The sequence below is a fragment of the Bombyx mandarina genome, chromosome 23 (assembly GCF_030267445.1).
Source record: "Bombyx mandarina strain Sakado chromosome 23, ASM3026744v2".
Lineage (NCBI taxonomy): Eukaryota > Metazoa > Arthropoda > Insecta > Lepidoptera > Bombycidae > Bombyx > Bombyx mandarina.
The window spans coordinates 19623497-19642646 of record NC_143229.1 but is presented as its reverse complement, the minus strand read 5'-3'; the positions used below and the strand labels follow the sequence as shown (position 1 = coordinate 19642646).

The window sequence follows — 19150 nt, the reverse complement described above, 5'->3', positions numbered from 1 at the left end:
TAAACATACTAAGGACTATGTTGTGAATGCTTGAGATTAAGTCTGCCGAGACGACAGCTTTCACAAGAGCATATCTAGTTCGCGGCAGAAATTGGCAGTACTGTATTACTAAATAGAAGGCTCAAATCTAGCAAAGCCACCTCCAACTCCCATATTTAGTAACTAATTTATAGTTTCTTATAATTTGCAGTTGATTGAATTCTTTCGTGAAGAGAGATACGGTGTGTTCGTGGCTGGTAAAGGCGATATCGCTGTTGCACTGTTCAGGACACCCAGAGGTACTGTTGATATTGTATATGCGAGGTATGTTCGATTCCTTAAACAATATCTCGAGAACTTGTGGCTTGTAAGTCTTGGGTTGCACTAGCTACAAGTATGTCATCTAATCATCAACCAAAAAGGGTTTTTTTTCAACTTGGTCTTCTGTTAATTTGCCTGCAGCATGCTACTTGGACGGATATAGGGGATGTTCAACGGCAGCTCAGATTCACATGCCAGCAAATTTTGTTTAATAGTCCGAGAGACTTATCTGGTGGCAGAACGTATTGTGAATACGCACGGCTAGGTTCCAACCATACCATACGAGTAAATTCTACCATAAACAAAACACGTGCTGTTGGCGGCCCACGTATTGAGGAAGAGACGTCTTTCGATCGATGATGATGCCTTTGGATCCAGTTCACATTTTGATGGCGTCTCATTTCCCAGGGTACTACATGTTCGACCCAGCGGACAGAGATCGCTACGGTCGCGCAGTCCCCCCGCCCTGCACTGGAAGAGCCAGGGCCTGCCTCTCGCAATACCCTAACGTAAATATACTAGAGTGACATAGAGTACGGTAGTAGTTGAATCGGGAACCGAAGGTGATCCTTGTTTACGAAAGCCATTTGAAAGCAACTTGATTACGTACGACGTCATTAAAGGCCAAAATCCCAAACGTGACAACCATAGATTAATCATATAGGTTATTCAAGAAAAGAGCATATTCTTACCTGAAGGGTAGGCAACGCACTGGCGTAAACGCTGGTGACCGTGGGCGGCGATGAATCACTTACCATCAGGTGACCCGTCTTGCTCGTTTGCCTCTCGTTGTTATAAAAAAAAAAAAATTATAAACCCACGACAACAACAATTGGTGTTGAAATTAGTCAAAAAAAATCGCGATCAGTCTTAAGCTAGTTGGCTTAACTCTGGTCATGCCAGGTTGTCTTCATCTCCGCTGCCACAGTACGACACCAGGTCTGATTGGACGGCCTAATTTCCACTTACTATGGGGATCCACTCCAGGCCTTGAATCAGGATCTGAGTGAGCTCACCTGAGAGTATGACCGATACGTTATGTACCATCTCTAAATTTAGATGATAAACTGCTATATCCCTTGATATATTTAGGTCCAGTCGTTGGCAGAAAAGTTGTATCCTAACATACCGCCCGTCGTCAATGACACTGGACTCGGTGAAGAAGCTGAGGTGAGTTTTCTTGAAAGCGAACTGTGTTAACTGTTTCATGAGGATTTTCGTTCAACGTAATCTGTGCCCAAGGAATCTGTCCGTATTCGGTGGACATGTCAATGTTAATGTCGTTACTTGAGGCGTTGATGTCGAAGTCCTAATTGTATCGTAAAACAGATTCATTGCTCATCCAAACCGGGCAACCAAAGTAATCATATTGTCGGTTATAATTGGAAATACTCATATGGTTTCATGTCGCATTACCCAAGATCCGGGATCCTCTTTACGTGAATAGGAAAATCCAAATCTCAGAAAGGAAACTGTCAGACCTAAAGACTTTGTTCGTTCTGCGTGAAATGAAATATCAACGTCTAGAAATTTTAATTATCGAGGGGTGAAAGGCTATTTGGTTTAAGCTACATTTTTGCAACTTTACAGGAAACACAAAGTTAACTCAAATTTGTATTGGGTTGGAACAGCGCCCCTAGCGGCAAACGAAGGCAAATGTTCCAACTCCATACAAATTTGAGTTAACTTTTATTTATTTATTTATTTTATTTATTTATTTATGTACACACAGAAAAAAAGACATAGTACAGAGTACTTTTACGCGATCGAGAAGTTAAAAAACTCGCAGTAAACACACAGCGCCTTTTTTATCAATACGAAAATGTTGTGAAGCAATATGGTCTCCTCCCTCCTCCTATATTAGGCCATAAAAGGCTTTAAAAAAATTATGCTGATATTTCTTTTGGTTACTCTTCAGACCAAACCTCCACAAACTAAATCGAAGAGCGATTTGGGACGAGATGACGATAAAGAGGTTTGTTTTTTTTATCGCTTCTGTCATTTTATAGCGTATAGTAAGAGTATGAACGTGACCTTGTAACTAATAGTTTTGATGAAGGAAATTCGACCTAAATCAATGATGCTTCAAGATTTCGATTCGTTTGTATATTTGACAGCTTTTTCTTAAATTGGAAACCCATCTTGCGTTTAATTGTATTGGTAAAACCTAGAGCTCTCCAAAAACATAAATTTGCTTTTAAAAAAACTAGAAAGACATGTGACTAGGAGATGGTAGTGCAAGGTAGAGGGGGAAGAGGTCGACCGAAAAAGTCGTGGATGGAGTGTGTGAATGACGATATGAGAGAGAGGAGTGAGTGATGACGGCTGTTACAGGAAAATATCACTGAATTTCTCGCCAGATCTTCTGGTCACGATTCCGATCCGGTGGTAGATTCACCGAAGCCCTGCTCTTGCTAGGGCTAGTGTTAGCAAATTCTCTCAGGTTGAGCCCGTGAGCTCACCTACCCGTCCGGGCGTGGCTGAATAGCCTCTTAAACTACGAGCGAATAGGTAGGGGGAAAAAAGAGGAGAATGGAAAGAAAAATTCCGTGTGCCAACTCCACCTAGTAGGATAAGATGTGGCCAAAAAGAAGTTCTCATTTTGTTTTGTTGTTTTTTTTGCTTAGATGGGATAAGCTCACAGCCCATTTGGTGTAAAGTGGTTACTGGAGCCCATAGACATCAATAGATACAAGTTCCAAGGTCTCAAGTATAGTTACAACGGCTGCCCCACCCTTCAAACCGAAACGCATCACTGCTTCACGGCAGAAATAGACGGGGTGGTGGTACCTACCCACGCGGACTCACAAAAGGTCCTACCTGTAAGTCCCTTTTCTTTTCTGTTTATATTTTTGTCTGCAGGTCCGATTCGAGCAGCCAGCCACATTCTTTATATACGGAATGGACGTTACAAGTCTACGCAGACTTAATTATCACGAGAAGTGACAAAAAGGAACCAAAGCTGTTTGCATTAGCAGTTTCATTAAAACAATTTTTTTTAAAAGCGCGCTTTTTACCGCGGCGCCTACGACGCGGATAACTACTCTCATTCCTCATCTCGCTTAAAAGAAAACTATAAGTCAAACATTCATTGGCCGTCTCTCTTAGATGCTAACACGACATTTCCTATCTCTCTCACTCAGTCATGCTCTATATCTGTCCTTAATCCATACACACCGTTCCTACATTTGTAGTAGAAACTGTGTAGCAACACTACGTCTGTATTTAAGTCACTTTGTCACATCATCATCATTCTCCTGCCCTTTTCCCAATCACCTGGGGTCGGTGCAATATGTTTTCTCTTTCCATACTCCTCTATCATACACCATTTCTTCGCTTGCTCCCCTCTTACACATATCATCTATCACGCAATCCATCCATTTATTCTTAGGTCTACCTCTTCCTCTATATCCTTCCACATTCATAGTTAAAACTCTCTTACCAACCTCATTGTCATTTCGTCTCATCACATGTCCATACCATCCCAAACGCGCACTTCTCGACTTCTCTGTCACAGGTGCCACATTCAGACTTTAAACTTCTTTGTCGAATTGTTTTATTAAATTTTGAACAGCTATAAGCGGATTTGTTGCAATTTTGCAATGCATTTCATGATTTGCATTTAAATTTCTTGTACCCTATTTCTGGCGTAATCTTGTGATACAAACTGTTTGCAGTTTATAATGACCTCAAAGTACTTACACTACATTAGAAATGGAGAGTCTGAGATACAATGCTTGCAAATGTAAATGCCATTAATTTCACATTACAAGCAACGGCTCAAATCCACTGATCAATATTTCAATGTGTATTGTTTTTGGTATTTTCGGGAAAAATTCAATACGAAGATAACTTTGTAAAATTAAAGATTTGTAAGAATTTGAAAGGAGATACTTTCTCGTCATGTTTTAGTGTAATGACAGCGATATGAACAGTGTTAATTTTCTTTGAGAGGATAAACCATAAATTTTGACCGGTGATAGAATAATTTTTGATTTTCTATAATATTGTAATGTATTAAAATGTAAATTGTGTTTGTTATTTTTTATCGCATTTCGTATGAACGAATAAAGGTCATGGCTTTGGAAGTTGAAGTTTTATTTGGGAATCTGTCATCGAGGGAATTTGGGCTAAGTTCATATACCGCGCGTCAATGTACGCGCGACAATCTGCCATCGACATTGGAGAATGGACGTGGAAGAGGCAATTTGCTTATGGATGTTATACCGAAAACTGAGACCTCTGAGAAGAAGACAAAGACGATACTTGGTGCATCATATTTTAAGTGAAAGGCTTTCTTTTTTTGTAACTTTATATACCGGCAGCGGCTTGGCTTATTCCTTTATATAAGCAGCGGCTTGGCTCTTCCCCTGGCATTGCTGAAGTCCATTGGCGACGGTAACCACTCACCATCAGGTGGGCCGTATGCTCGTCTGCCTACAAGGGCAATAAATAAAAAAACTTGAGACTACACGAGGAATTTCTTAATTTTTTTTTAACTACTTTAGGATGTCAGTTGCGTCTTTTAATTATTTTTTTATGATTGCGTTGAAAACTGAACAGTTCGATACAGTTTTGTACAACTTATAGCGCGCGGTCATATGAAGTTAGCCTTTGGGGTAGGACGTCTCGTGAGTCCAATCGGATAGGTACCACCGCTATGCCTATTTCTGCAGTGAAACAGTAATGCGTTTCGATTTGAAGGGTAGGGCAGCCATTGTAACTATACTGAGACCGACCACGGGTGTACACATCATGTGTGTGTGTGTGTGTGTGTGTAGCGGAGGCTCTGTGAGCCTGCGTGTCCCTGCGACTAGTCGCGCTCCACGTGACAAGTTTATACCCCTCATATGCTCGTGACAAAGGCTCTCTGTGCTTTTATTATTAATACAGAACCCAATATCTTTATTTTATGACAAGTACATATTACGCATAAAATATATAATTTCGTGTTCCTAAAGTAGAAAAAAAAACTTTTAAAATGTATAAATATTTCGTACGTAATTCATATTTTCCATTCACTATACTGTTAGTAATAGGAACGTCCCTATTGTGTTTTTGATTTTTATTTCGGGTGAAAATTATAATAAAACTATTTCAAAACTTATATTTCGAAACTAAACAAAGTAAGTAAGTACAATATCATGTTTCTTTATGAAATTATTAAAATCATAAATCATTTATTAGAATTAGGCTTTACCACTAAACGGGAATACAGTTTTAGCACTGAGAGGAATCGGTGGTTTTTAGAGATCACTCCTTCTCCTGTTTCTGCCGCGAGCCAGTAACGCCTTTCGTTTTGAATGGCCGGGCATCCGTTATACTATATTAATTGAGACAGAAACCTCATGCCTCAAGGTGGGTGACGGGCAAACCGTGACCTTGCGTTGTTTAACACTAAATACTCCGAGAACTAACTACTTTACTGGTGGTATGATCTCTTGTGAGTCCGCACGGGTAGGTACCACCGCCCCGCCTATTTCTGCCGTGAAGCAGTAATGCGTTTCGGTTTGAAGGGTGGGGTAGCCGTTGTAACTATACTCAGACCTTAAAACTTATATCTCGAAGTGGAAGGCGCATTTACGTTGTAGATGTCTATGGGCTCCAGTAACCACTTAACACCAGGTGGGCTGTGAACTCGTCCACCCATCTAAGCAACAAAAATAAATTAAAAAAAGAACTCATTTAGGCATCTGGGATAGTCATCATCGGCCCACATTTGTAGAGTTGTCACGCTGGCGCACGCAGGCCTCTCCCAATCTACACCACCGAGTCTGGTCTGGTTCTCCTGATCCTCTAACCAACCCTCGCAAGTCACCGCCCCATTGCCTAAGTAGGCGACGACTTGCAAAGGCTTTTCGGTCTTCATTCGAGAATTCATTTGCTCCCGCGACCGTTGGCTCTACAGCATACATCTCCACCCGACAGCCACAAGCTAGACGTTCACGTGTAGGAAATATCGATTAACAAACAATCCAAGAACTACATTAATTCAAACAATAAAACTGCAATGTAAGTAATCCAGTTCATTGAGAGCTTACTGTCAGCATTAATTGAAGTTAGATTATAATCACGCGCGTTAGTATACAAATTATGTATTGACACGTACGGCTGTGTGACGACGGTGTGAGGAGAGTGTCGCGTGAACTTTTACTTAGTGTAGTGCGGTGCAGATCGAGTGTCGATCGAACCAGACACGACAGGACATGGTGTGTGATATTAAAATGAACCTATTAGTTTAAGTGGCGTTTCAATCACCATGGATCCTGCCGCGGCCATAGAATTGGAGATTCTGAATAGGCAGAAGCCGATCGATGAGGCCATCGCTAGCGGCCTCTCGGACGTGCAGAAGTTCTACAAAAACACAAACGTGTTTATAACCGGAGGGACTGGATTCATTGGGAAGCAATTGATAGAGAAACTGCTCAGGTGAGGTACAAAGAATTGAACCTTAAACAGGTGCTGGTCGTCCCTTCGCTACGGCTCTATACTCAACGTTGAGCACTTGTGAACCTTGCACATTACACACTTTGCACGCTACGAGCGATTGTAATCACTCGAAGTGGGGTCTTAACGGTTGAATTCAGGGTTCATTGAACATTAAGCTAAAACGATAAGGGTATGTTTTTTTTTGTTGCTTAGATGGGTGGACGAGTTCACAGCCCACCTGGTGTTAAGTGGTTACTGGAGCCCATAGACATCTACAACGTAAATGCGCCTTCCACTTCGAGATATAAGTTTTAAGGTCTGAGTATAGTTACAACGGCTGCCCCACCCTGCAAACCGAAACGCATTACTGCTTCACGGCAGAAATAGGCGGGGTGGTGGTACCTAGACGTGCGGACTCACAAGAGGTCCTACCACCAGTAAAAATCTAATCTAATTAATTCAGTAAAAGATTGCAGTATTGTACTTGCGGCAGGACGTCTTGTGAGCCCGCACGGGTAGGTACCACAATTCTGCTCATTTCTGCCGTGAAGCAGTAATGCGTTTCGGTTCGAAGGGCGGTACAGCCGTTGTACTGTAAAACTGAGACTTAGAACTCGTGTCTCAAGGTGGGTAGAGGTATTTACCTTTTTGGTATTTGTGGGCTTTTTTCCTACCTAAGCTGGTAACCTAGGAAGTAATGCCAGCGTAAACTGACTAATAGGTGAGCTCCTTAACCTGAGGGCGTCACTAACATTAACTCTAGCAAGAGCTTCGCAGAATCTACCACCGGATCGGAATCGCGACCCACCGAGAAGATCCGGCGAGAAACTCACTGGGCTGTGTCTGTGGGTTAATTTACTCGCCTAACCCTTCCTCGCAAGCGACGGGTTTGACGAGAACGATGACTGGATGTGTCTGAGGCAACTACAAAACCGAGTGAGACGTGAATTTGTCCACTCGTCTAGGTATTTATTAGAGGTGACTCCCAGTACGAATTGTACTGGGAATCACCCTGAGTGTATGCCATCGACCTACTTTTTGAACAGCCGTGAAGAAGCAGTTCATCTTCAGCGTTCATGTAGACCGCAAAGTCTTTTAGCAGATTTAAGATTTTAGTCGTCGTGGCCTAAAGGATAAGACGTCCGGTGCATTCGTGTTGAGCGATGCACCGGTGTTCGAATCTCAGGCGGGTACCAATTTTTCTAATGAAATACGTACTCAACAAATATTCACGATTGACTTCCACGGTGAAGGAATAACATCGTGTAATAAAAATCAAACCCGCAAAATTATTATTTGCGTAATCACTGGTGGTAGGACGTCTTGTGAGTCCGCACGAGTAGGTACCACTATTCTGCTTATTTCTGCCGTGAAGCAGTAATGCGTTAGTCTTGAAAGATGAGACAACTTTACTGAGACCTTAAAACTTATATCCCAAGGTGGGTAGCGCATTTACGTGGTAGATGTCGATGGCCTCCAGTAACCAATTAACACCAGGTGGGCTGTGAGCTCGTACACCCACCTAAGCAATAAAAAAAATTAAAAAAAAATCTACACATAAATGAAATACCAATACAAGGAACTGTACGTCAAAAAGTAGTCAAAAAAGTCACGTGCCTAAATATTTTTTTTTTTAAGTTAATATTACTCGTAGTTAAGTTCTTTTTTACACGATTTATATTAGCTTCACTTGTATGTATGTTTGTATGTTTGTAACTGACTCCTTTAGACGCGATTTTGACCCACTTTAAACGGCCAGATTTCATTCAAACTATGTAGATTTATCGACTACCGATGACAATACACTAATTTGATAAGATTATTCAATTATTCAATTTGCAAAATAAGATTTTTGCCAATTTAATTTTTATCTATAGTCGATAACGCAGGAATGGATGTAAAGTACTTAATAGTTTTAAAAATACGCTTTTATAGAAAATTTAACTAAAAAATGAAAAATAAATAATAGTTTAAAAAAACTAAAAAACACGCTTTGTATAAAATTCAACTAAAAAATTGAAAATAAATGTTAGTAAAGTAAATTGAAAATAATGTTAAAAATTATATTATATATTATTTAAAAAAATGCGTGGGCTGCTTTTTAAGATATTATTGAAATAATAATTCTTCTACTCATATCTGTCAGAAAAATATTTATAACTAATAACACCATGCACCCTACGATTTTTTTTACAATAAAATATGTATTTATATTTTTACACTATTTTCAATTTAAATTTATTAAAATTTATGTAATCTTAAAATAACAATGCATTAGTAATATACATACAAAGGATTGTGTTAATAAGTATTCTTGTGCAAAATTTTACTTTTATATTGTTTGTTTTTTGTTTTTTGTTCTAAGATTGTCGAAGCAAGATTGTTTGCGTCAGTCACTTCGATTACGCGGTCGAACCACGTTACAAAGATCAATCTGACATAATAATATAATTCATATGTATATTAAGTTTATATATCTCCTGTATTCTGTATGTTTAAGCGCACTTACTAATGTTCATCCAGCAAAATTCGCCCATAATCACAGGAATTTTCTATTAATTTGCTCCTTATCATTCTCTCTTTTGTTATGTTATTGAAATCTTAAAGAAACAAAAATGAATATCATTACAATCTGATTAATGGATAGTAAAACTCGTTAATCTCCTATAAATGAATTGCTGTTCGTTAGTCTCGCTAAAATTCGAAAACGGCTGGACCGATTTGACTAATTTTGGTCTTGAATTATTTGTGGAAGTCCAGAGAAGGTTTAAAAGGTAGATAAATATGAAAATGCTCGGAATTAAATAAAAATAACTATTTTGTTTTCCCTTTGATGCGTACCCCGTCGGACGGATTTCTTTAGTTTGTTTTAAGTTTATTTTATACAAAAGTTTCGGTATTTTATTTATCGATTGAGGCATTACGAAGTCTGCCGGGTCAGCTAGTACCTAGCTAATAAATACATCAACAAAGAAAGGAAATTGGTTGTTAGAGAGATTGACACAGAGTTATGCACCAGAGACCATCTCTAATAAAGTCCATTGCAGCGTTTAAATAGACAGTCCATTGAGTTTCTCGCCGGATCTTCTTAGTAGGTCGCGATTCCGATCCGGTGATAGATTCAGCGAAGCATTGCTCTTGCTATGGCTAGTGTTAGCAAATTCTCTCAAGCTGAGCCCGTGAGCTCACCTACCCGCGAGTAGCTGGTATAGCCTCTTAGGCTACCATCAAATAGGTAGTGAAAAAAAGATAGATGCCTCTCAACCCAATTCCTTTTTGGGGAATCTTTGGATGGGGACTTGATCAGTCCTCAGAATGGGGACATGGCTAATACGAAGCGGCGTAGGAGGTATCCAATAGGGACAGCCGCTAATCTGGTCTTTTGACAAATAAAACTATACTGAAACCATAGAACTCATACCATATTTCTGCTGTGAAGCAGTAATGCGTTTCGGTTTGAAGGGCGGGGCAGCCGTTGTACTGTTAAAACTGAGACCTTAGAACTCACATCTCAAGGGCGGTGGCGACATTTACGTTATAGCTGTCTATGGGCTCCGGTTACCACTTAACACCAGGTATGTCGTGAGCTCGTCCACCCATCTAAGTAATAAACCAAAAATTAAATAGATATAGGTTCCTGTAGGAGTACTTTTGCTGGGATAAAAATTGGCCTACATCAGTCTCCTGACTATATCAAGCCGTTGCTTTGTTTTGACGTGAATAAACGACAAAAAAACAAACAAACTATCGCATTTAAATTGCGGAATTACGGATTGTCATTACGTCCTTGGATTACGCCAACCTCTCCACTCACCTAAATCAATAATTACTTTAATTTTAAGTTTAATTTTCCTCATTCACTTTTTCTGTACATTGATTTTTTTCAGATCATGTAACATAAACAAGATTTATATACTAATAAGGCGTAAAAAAGGGAAGAATGTCAAGGAGAGATTTTCAGAGATTACGTCAGAGGCTGTAAGTTCTCTTTTTTTGTACCAGGATATCAGTAATGTATTCGAAACTTCAGAAACAATATCGAGAGGTGAAATGCTATTTGGTTTAAACGACATCTCGCTTGATACGCGACAATTACCTTTGTAATTAATTATGTGTTTTATTTGGTATTAGCATCAATAGTTCGGTGTTTTTAATTGAACTCCAATTATGTTTGCTCTTTGAAATAGCTGAAGAAGTTTTTTTGTTATTAAATTGTTTGAAAATTTTAAACTTTAAATGGCTCTCCTGTTAAGCTGCAGACATTCTGCTTAAGTAAAATATCACCACTCGAATATAATGTTGATTTAAAAAGCGAAACACTTAACTTACACAACACTTAAATTTAACACTGGCTCTTGCTAGCAAGAGCAGGGCTTCGTTGAATCTACCACCGAATCAGAATCGCGACCCACTGAGAAGATCCGGCGAGAAACTCAGTGGGCTGTGTCCAGAGGCGGATTATCCGTAAGGCAAACTAGGCACGTGCCTAGGGGCATGTAGCTAGTTACAAGGGGTGCGCGAGCTCAGAATCTATACGTCATATAAATAAAATTAGAGTGTCTGTTTGTAGTATTGAAATAACCGCTTTTTACTACATGCATATGAATACATATACAGTACATACACCAAAATAACATTTTTTACAATTTTTGTCTGTCTGTCTGTCTGTCTGTTTGTTCCGGCTAATCTCTGGAAGGGCTGGACCGATTTTGACGAGACTTTCACTGATAGGTAGCTGATGATATAAGGAGTAACTTTGAGAAGTAAATATTCATATGCATGTAGTAAAAAGCGGCTATTTCAATATTACAAACAGACACACCAATTTTATTTATATGTATAGATAATGGCCATTTATGGCCGGTACAGGGGCGCCGATAAAGTGATTGCCTAGAGCGCTCTGGACCTTTAATCCGCCACTGGCTGTGTCGGTGAGTTAATTTACTCGTCGAGCTATTCATCGCAAGCGACGGATTCGGCGAGGACATCAAACCCTGTTGTCTAATTACAGCACAAGAGCGCATTATGCGGCATAATGCTCAACGTTGAATGCTCCAACTACAGCAACGCTTCGCACAATCGAGCACTCTCAAAAGTACTGCTCTCGCGTGATACTCGCAATCGATACCGACTCAGTGACAGAAAATTAACAACTGTTTTTTCTTCAAGTTGGCATTGATCGAAATTTTGTTTATATTATCGTTGAGGATTATGCCGCATAATGCGCTCTTGTGCTGTAATTGGAAAACAGGGATAATCGGCATCCGTCCGCGCGATTTGAAAAAGAAAGTCGCTTCGCTTCATCACAATATCAGCAGGGCGGTGGCACGCATCTAGTAAGCCTTATGCTTCGCCGCTGGACCCTTAAAACTATTCCGAACATGTCAGCAAACGATAATTAAGTGTTATTCTGCTACGGTAGCTTTAAATGAAATATGTGGGAGGTTTAACGACGGAGGAAAGAACTTCCACCGAGCGGAAAGTCCTCGGTAGACCGACGATCCGAATGTCGTTGTTCGAAACTTATATATGCAAGCTTATCTTAATAATGTCGTAAGGGATTTTCAAGCATCTGTCAAATATCTTGGGTTGTAAGATAGCTACCGCCACAAAATCCTACACACGCAACTTTGTTATATAGGTATTCAATCGCTTACGGGAGAAAAAACCGAAATTTGAAGATAAGTTGGTGCCGGTGGAAGGTGATATCGCTGAACTGGACCTGGGGCTGACGGACCACGACCGAACGATAATATGCGAGCAGGTAAACTAGAAGAATATTTGTGGCTTCGTGCTCCACGGATTCGTTAGTTAGTAGGTACACGATCGAAAAACAAGAGTAAAATTTTTAGGGCTTATTTGTTTGATTGACTCGGTAACTCTGGTCTGTGCCTGTCTGTCTGGCCCTTGACGGCCAAACAGAAGTGTAAATATTTTACGTGGGTATACTAAAATGTATGTCAGTACGTAATTCAGTTTCTGATTACCGATATGGTATGTTAGTTTGGGGGTCGAAACAAGCATATAGTCCACCTGATGGTGGGTGGTCGCCCATGGACGTCAGCAAGTTAAGTACTCTCGACAAGCCTTCTGTGATTTAACCCACTTGACTTTTTGTGGTAGCGAGTTTCTTTATTATACCATAACTTGGAAATACATCAACAGACTTGGAAGTATGGGTTATCGATACATTAATAGCATACCGAGTTAAGAAAAATCGGTGTAGATATCCAATTTCATTTCTTTAAATTATTTTTATTCGACTGCGCGTTTCCCAACACATGTCCATAGATGGTGTCCGTACAATGCGGTCCTTGTAGGATAACTGTCCTAATAAAACTGTATTTTAAACTGTATTTTATAGGGCACCGGAGATAGGGACCTGGTTAATTGCAACTGGAAACTTCCAAAGCCCTCTCGCAAGGTCTTGCGACCAAAAAAGTCTGGGATGATAAATGTGTTGATAAAATTTGCAGGTAAATGTAATGTTCCACGTGGCTGCGACGACTAGGTTTGATGAGCCGCTGAAGGTGGCGACGGCGGTCAACCTTCGCGGAACTAGAGAAGCTCTGAGTTTAGGCAGAGACTGCAAGAAGCTTAAGTGAGTTTAGATTTTGAATAATGAATGACTCTACTCTGTTTGTTTGTTTCGAGAAAGGCTAATTAATTAGCAAAGTAGAGAATTATGAGATTGCTTCAGTTATTGTATTTATAGCTGAATTATAGGTATAACAAAGTTAAAATATAAAAGTATGGTTTTAAGTTATTAATGGAAGCCACAACCCTTAGTATGTATGATTATCTAAGCAAGGAGGAAGAGGAGAATACCGACTAACAAATGCCCGAAAAAAGCAGATGTGCAATTTTCATGATTTAACAAGGACCCCAATTCATATTAATTTTGTTGAGGAGAAAAAGCACATTTTGGAAACATGGCGGTCGTTGGTCGTCTATGTATATATAAATAAATTCATATATCTATCCTGACCCGGCTCCTAAATATTTTATCCGTTTGTAATGTAGATGGGTCCAGGTGTCGACGGTGCTTTAAAAAATCTTCCTGATATAGTAACGTAAACTTAAGAGAGGAGGCCCGGCCCATGAGTAGTTGGTCATAGTCAAAGGGGTGATTTAGTTTTACTAGTGTATATGGTACAAAAACGTTTACTCCATGGTATTTTTTTGGGGAAATTCCTGGGAACTTTTTGTATGGACCAAACGCGACCAGGTTTCCCCATTAAGCCTCGCCGTTCTCTGTGTGTTTCGAATGTTCCATGGGTAGTACTCTGAGGAATTGATCGAAATGACACCTTCATCTTTTACCATCACACCGCCTACCCCCGCAGCAGAGTTTATCCATACCAAGAACGACTGCGTTCATCCACAGTGCATTCCTAGAGATCTTCTTTGCCACGTTATCATCCTGCTCTGGAATGAACTCTCATCCATGTTATTTCACAGCGCTATAACATGTCCTTCTTCTATCGAAGTGTGAAGAGCTATCAGCTGTTTGGCTGAGGATCACCGGCGATGGTAACTGATTATAGTAAAGCGGGCCGTATGATCGAATAAAAAGAGCTCCCTATAGTAAGCGTTTTTCTTACAGAACCTTCGTCCATGTTTCCACCGCGTATGCCCACGCTACGCACCAGAGGGTAAACACAGAGGTTCACGAAGAATTCTATCCTTGCACATTGACTCCTGAAGCTATGCTGGCGATAGCAGAGAAACTAGATGCGGAACAACTCGACGCCATCACTCCAAGGCAAGAACCCAGCAGTCCAATTCGATGGTGCCGTAATTCCACATTGCGATTAATGTTTTTTTTTTTTCAGTATCATAAAAGGATGGCCGAACACTTACACGTTCGAAAAAGCTTTGGCTGAAGCTTTAGTGAAGAATGCTTCGGATCTGCCCATCTGTATAGTGAGGCCCGCAATTGGTAAATCTTAATTCTTTTCTAATCAGAAGTTTCAGTTATAATCAGACCAACGGGCAAGCTCCGATCTCGTGTGAAGAAGTCATGACATCGTTCTTAAATCGGTCTGCTTATAGTTCAGATGGATCAACGATGACAGGGCAAACTGGTCTTAAATCCAGACCTGACGCCGTAGATATCAACAACGCAAATACCAACTCATATTGGGACGTGAGCTTTTTCACTGGTTCGCGCAGAAATAGGCTGAGTGGTGGTATAAGTACCGTGCGTGCCCAAAGGACTCCTTTTATTGCTTAGATGGATGGACGAGCTGACGGACCACCTGGTTTCAAGTGGTTACCGGATCCCATGGACATACGCAATGCCAGGGGCAGAGCCAAGTCGCTGCCTACCGTTTTACCGCTGCATATGTTCTTAATTGAACTTCGAAGGAGTTTAGTCCATTCAAATAGCTGAATCAGCTTTTTTTTATTATGATATTTTTTCCAAAATTTTAAACTTTAAATGGCTCTGCTGTAAAATTGCAAAAACGTCGCTTATACCAAATAACCTTTCATTCCCGATATAATATACATAAATGGCAAAGTAATGGAATCGTGTTAACGATAATTCCGTGCAATGAATTGTAATGATTTATATTTTCAGTGATTGGCGCTTATTACGAACCGATGCCTGGCTGGTTGGATAAGACTTGTTTATTCGGCGCAAATGCGGTATGACATTTGACTTTAACGTCGGTAATAGATAACGCCCACTGAGTTTCTCGCCGGATCTTCTCAATGGGTCGCGATTCCGATCCGGTGCTAGATTCTGAAAAGCACTGTGTGCGTAGTGTGAGTTTTTTAACTTTCTCGGTAGCGTAAAAGTTAATTCAATTTGTATGCAGTCGGAACAGCGCCCCTAGCGGCAAACGTAGGCAAACCTTTCAACTCCATAGGTACAAATTTAAGTTAACTTTTACGCTATCGAAAAAGTTAAAAAACTCGCACTAAGCACATTGCTCTTGTTAGGGTTAGTGTTAACAAATTCTCTCGGGTTGAGCCCGTGAGCTCACCTACCCGTCTGCACGTAGCTGTAATAGATTCTTAGGCTTGCAGCAAATCGATAGGAAAAAAAATACATTGAATGGATTAATGGGATTCCTTGCGTTGTAATAAAAGAATAATACATTCAAAATATCAAGTTATCTCTTAAATTTTATATGTTTTATCGAGCTATTTGTCATAATAACCCTTTATGGCTCGCCTGTTTAACTCCCGTGTAGTCAAGATCCACTGCGAATGCCCGTAAACATACGTACAGTATGACAATTGGTTTCTTGTGACGCCATTTTTGCTAGTATCTAGTTTATAAAAAACCTTGAATTCATTTATAGATTAATTATTCCAAAATATCGGCGTCAACGTTCGGGACAAATAATAAGTCGGTTTGTGGAAGTGATGTTATATATATATTTTAATCCGACAAATATATTTAGAAAACATATTTGAAAATGTATAAAAAAAGGCGCCAAAGTCGAGATTTTTTTAAAGGTGTTTTATGACCTAAGGTCTTTAGGTCATGTCTTATTTTAAGTAATATTCTTATTTTTATGGAAAATTATAATATGGAGTGAAATTAAATGAAATGAAGATGATTAATTCGAGACATTAATCAACTGGAATGAAATGAGATGATATGGAATGAAATTTATTCTTTTTTTTAATAGATTTTATGACCTGGTAACTGAGACCTTTAAGTCATGTCTTATTTTAATTTATATTATTCATATTTTTATGAAAAATGATATTGTGGAGTGAAATGAAATGAAGATGATTAATTTGAGACACTAATCAACTGGGATGAAATTAAATGAAATGAATTGAGATGATATGGGATGAAATATAATCTCAGTAAAATGGTGGTCATTTACTAGGATTTTTTCAGTGGACTTTTTGGATGACCCCGAGAAGTTACGTCCAGCGGCTTTGTTTCATTTTCCCACATTTGTGCACTTTCACAGATATTAATCAGTTAATAAACTACCATTATTTTATTACACATTTAAACCCGAAGAAACACTAAATAGACAAAATAAAACAAATCACACAACTTGACTCTTCGCGCTCCCGCCAAAAAGTCCAAAATTAATTCTTTTCTTTTTATTACCTGGTGACAGAGACCTTTAGGTCATATCTTATTAGGAAAATGTTCATTACTTTTGAGCCCGGTCACCGTTCTCGTCGAACCCGTCGCTTGCGACGAAGGGCTCGACGAGTAAATTAACCCTCAAACACAGCCCACTGAGTTTCTCGCTGAATCTTCTCAGTGGGTCGCGTTTCCAATCCGGTGGTAGATTCTGCGAAGCACGGCTCTTGCTAGGGTTCGTGTTAGCAACGTCGTCAAGTTTGAGCCCCGTGAGCTCACCTACTAGTTAAGGTTACGCTGGAATAGCCTCTCAAGGCTACCAGCTTAGGTAGGAAAAAAAAAAGAAAAAAAACCTTTGGGGTTTTATTCTTTGTGTGATAAATGCACAGATAATATTATAAAAAATGAGACTATGCGTTTCGTTTCACGCTGTGAGAAAGAGCAAATAAAACTATTCGTTATGCGAATGTTTACCCGACGTAGGAATCGAACCATAGACCCTCGGCGCAACAGTCAGGGGCGCTAACTGCTGTGCCATTGACCATTGGTCAACTTAATTGAAACTAAAAACTGTATTAATTAAGAGCCCGTTGATATCTTACCCGGCGTTAAATGTTGCACGTCGGTCGTTAGAAAGAGACGATCGACTGAATCCAGCTTCATATAGCGTTGTCTCTTTCGCACGCTGCCTACGTGACGTCTGTCAGTGGTCAGTTCCGTGTGCGTATAGATACCGGGCTCTTAGTGCAGCGTGCGACAGAGAGAGCGCTCTACGAAGCCGTCTCGTCTCTTTCTAAAGTCGATGTTTGAAATTTGTCGTCGGGCACTGTATCAGTCTTTGTACAGTTTCCGTCGTTTATCAGATTGTGATGAGCCCTGGCCTTGGACTGACCCACGTCATATACGCAGACGTGTCGAGTAAATCCAGCGTGGTGCCGGTGGACTATGTCAATAACAGCATCATCGTGGCTGGCTACGTGACAGCGAACGTCAGAAGCGACGTTCCCAAGATCTACGCTTTGACGTCTGTCAGCAGAAACATGATCACTTTCGGTAAGTCGAGTTCGTGAAGTGAAGACCCTAGAATAAAAAATGCGAGAGAATGTTTGATATGTTGTGATATGGCGCACGGAACACGTGGGTGAACTACCTTGAGATATGAGTTCTAAGTCCCTGTTCTATAGTACTACAGCTGCACCACCTGCTTCAAACCGGAACATACTGCTCGTACCAGAAATAGTCAAGGCACCTACCCTAAGGCTAAGGCTCCCAAGACACTCCACTTCTAGTCAAACTATCCGCTTTAAACGTATTAAACGGTCACCGTCTGCGGTCTGTGACGTCATAGGCAATGACTAGAGACCCCGTTTGAATTTTAGGGCATATTCAGAAATACGCTCTCGAGTTTGCCGCCAAAATGCCAAGTCCCAAAGCTCTCTGGGACGTCTTTGTGGTATTCACGGCGAGCCCCACGCTGTTCCTCCTGTTAACTTGGATCCTGCAGTACCTGCCTGCTTATATTGTGGACACTTTCCTGAAGGTTACGGGAAACAAACCTAGGTATGTATGCGGGCTTAAAAATTTTAATGATCCCTTTGGTTTTCGAGACACGTAGAAGCAAATTAAAACTATTTGGGCAGTTTTTAAAATCGTCTTATCAAGATTTTTTTTTACTTATTATTAGTAACCCTAGTTAGTCTCTTTTAGTCTAGAAAAGGACAAAATTACTCTTCTCCTTAATTTCTGTCTCTTTTGAATGATGCAAACAACTGCTCCTTAATAGAAATAGGCAAGATGGTGGTACCTACTCGTTTATTTGGCCGCTAGTAATCAAGCTTTACACTTTCTACGAAAATCAGCAATGAAGCTTTCACACAAAACCCCGTTTTTTTTTAGATTTGTCGATGTGAATACGAAAGTATACAAAACGAACGTGGCTCTGTCGTACTTCTCGTCGAAAACTTGGTATTTCCAAGACAAAAACATGGAGGAATTGTTTAATAATCTGTCAAAAACGGATCAAGTTATATTTAATTTTGACGTCGCCTCAATTAATTGGGTTGAGTATATTAACGTTTGGTGTTTGGGCATCAGGAAATATCTGTTAGAGGATAATCTGACGGACGCTGAATACGCCCAGAGGAAGCGTATTGTTTTTAAGATAGCTAATTACGTTATATTAATGTTGCTCGCTTATTTCGTTTGGAAAATCTTAAGTTGTTTCGTTTGTTTGTGTTTGAAATAAATAATTTATGTTGTATTTTATTTATTTTATTTTAAATGCTTAATAATGATGGCATATCGTACTATGGCCATCTGTAAAATTACAGAGTAACAACGTGAAATAAATCACTC

At 39.9% G+C, this 19150-nt stretch overlaps 2 protein-coding genes across 2 annotated transcripts in view; both read left to right on the top strand.

Moving 5' to 3' along the window:
* The window catches only part of LOC114249927 (uncharacterized), a 48871-nt gene extending 45067 nt beyond the window's left edge, over positions 1-3804 (top strand). Inside the window, exons 47-51 of the mRNA XM_089737309.1 lie at positions 191-278; positions 709-809; positions 1393-1470; positions 2219-2275; positions 3163-3804. Coding sequence (XP_089593435.1) covers positions 191-278; positions 709-809; positions 1393-1470; positions 2219-2275; positions 3163-3246 — 408 coding nt within the window. The 3' untranslated portion in view covers positions 3247-3804. The remainder of the gene's footprint in view (positions 1-190; positions 279-708; positions 810-1392; positions 1471-2218; positions 2276-3162) is intronic.
* Positions 3805-6495: 2691 nt separating this feature from the next.
* LOC114243951 (fatty acyl-CoA reductase wat) lies at positions 6496-19053 on the top strand. The gene is made up of 10 exons (XM_028175615.2): positions 6496-6729; positions 10617-10707; positions 12371-12493; positions 13206-13330; positions 14336-14494; positions 14565-14671; positions 15314-15381; positions 17659-17848; positions 18175-18355; positions 18692-19053. The coding sequence occupies exons 1-10, from the start codon at positions 6560-6562 to the stop codon at positions 19038-19040; spliced, it is 1563 nt and encodes a 520-aa protein (XP_028031416.2). The 5' UTR covers positions 6496-6559; the 3' UTR covers positions 19041-19053.
* The last annotated feature ends 97 nt before the right edge of the window (positions 19054-19150 follow it).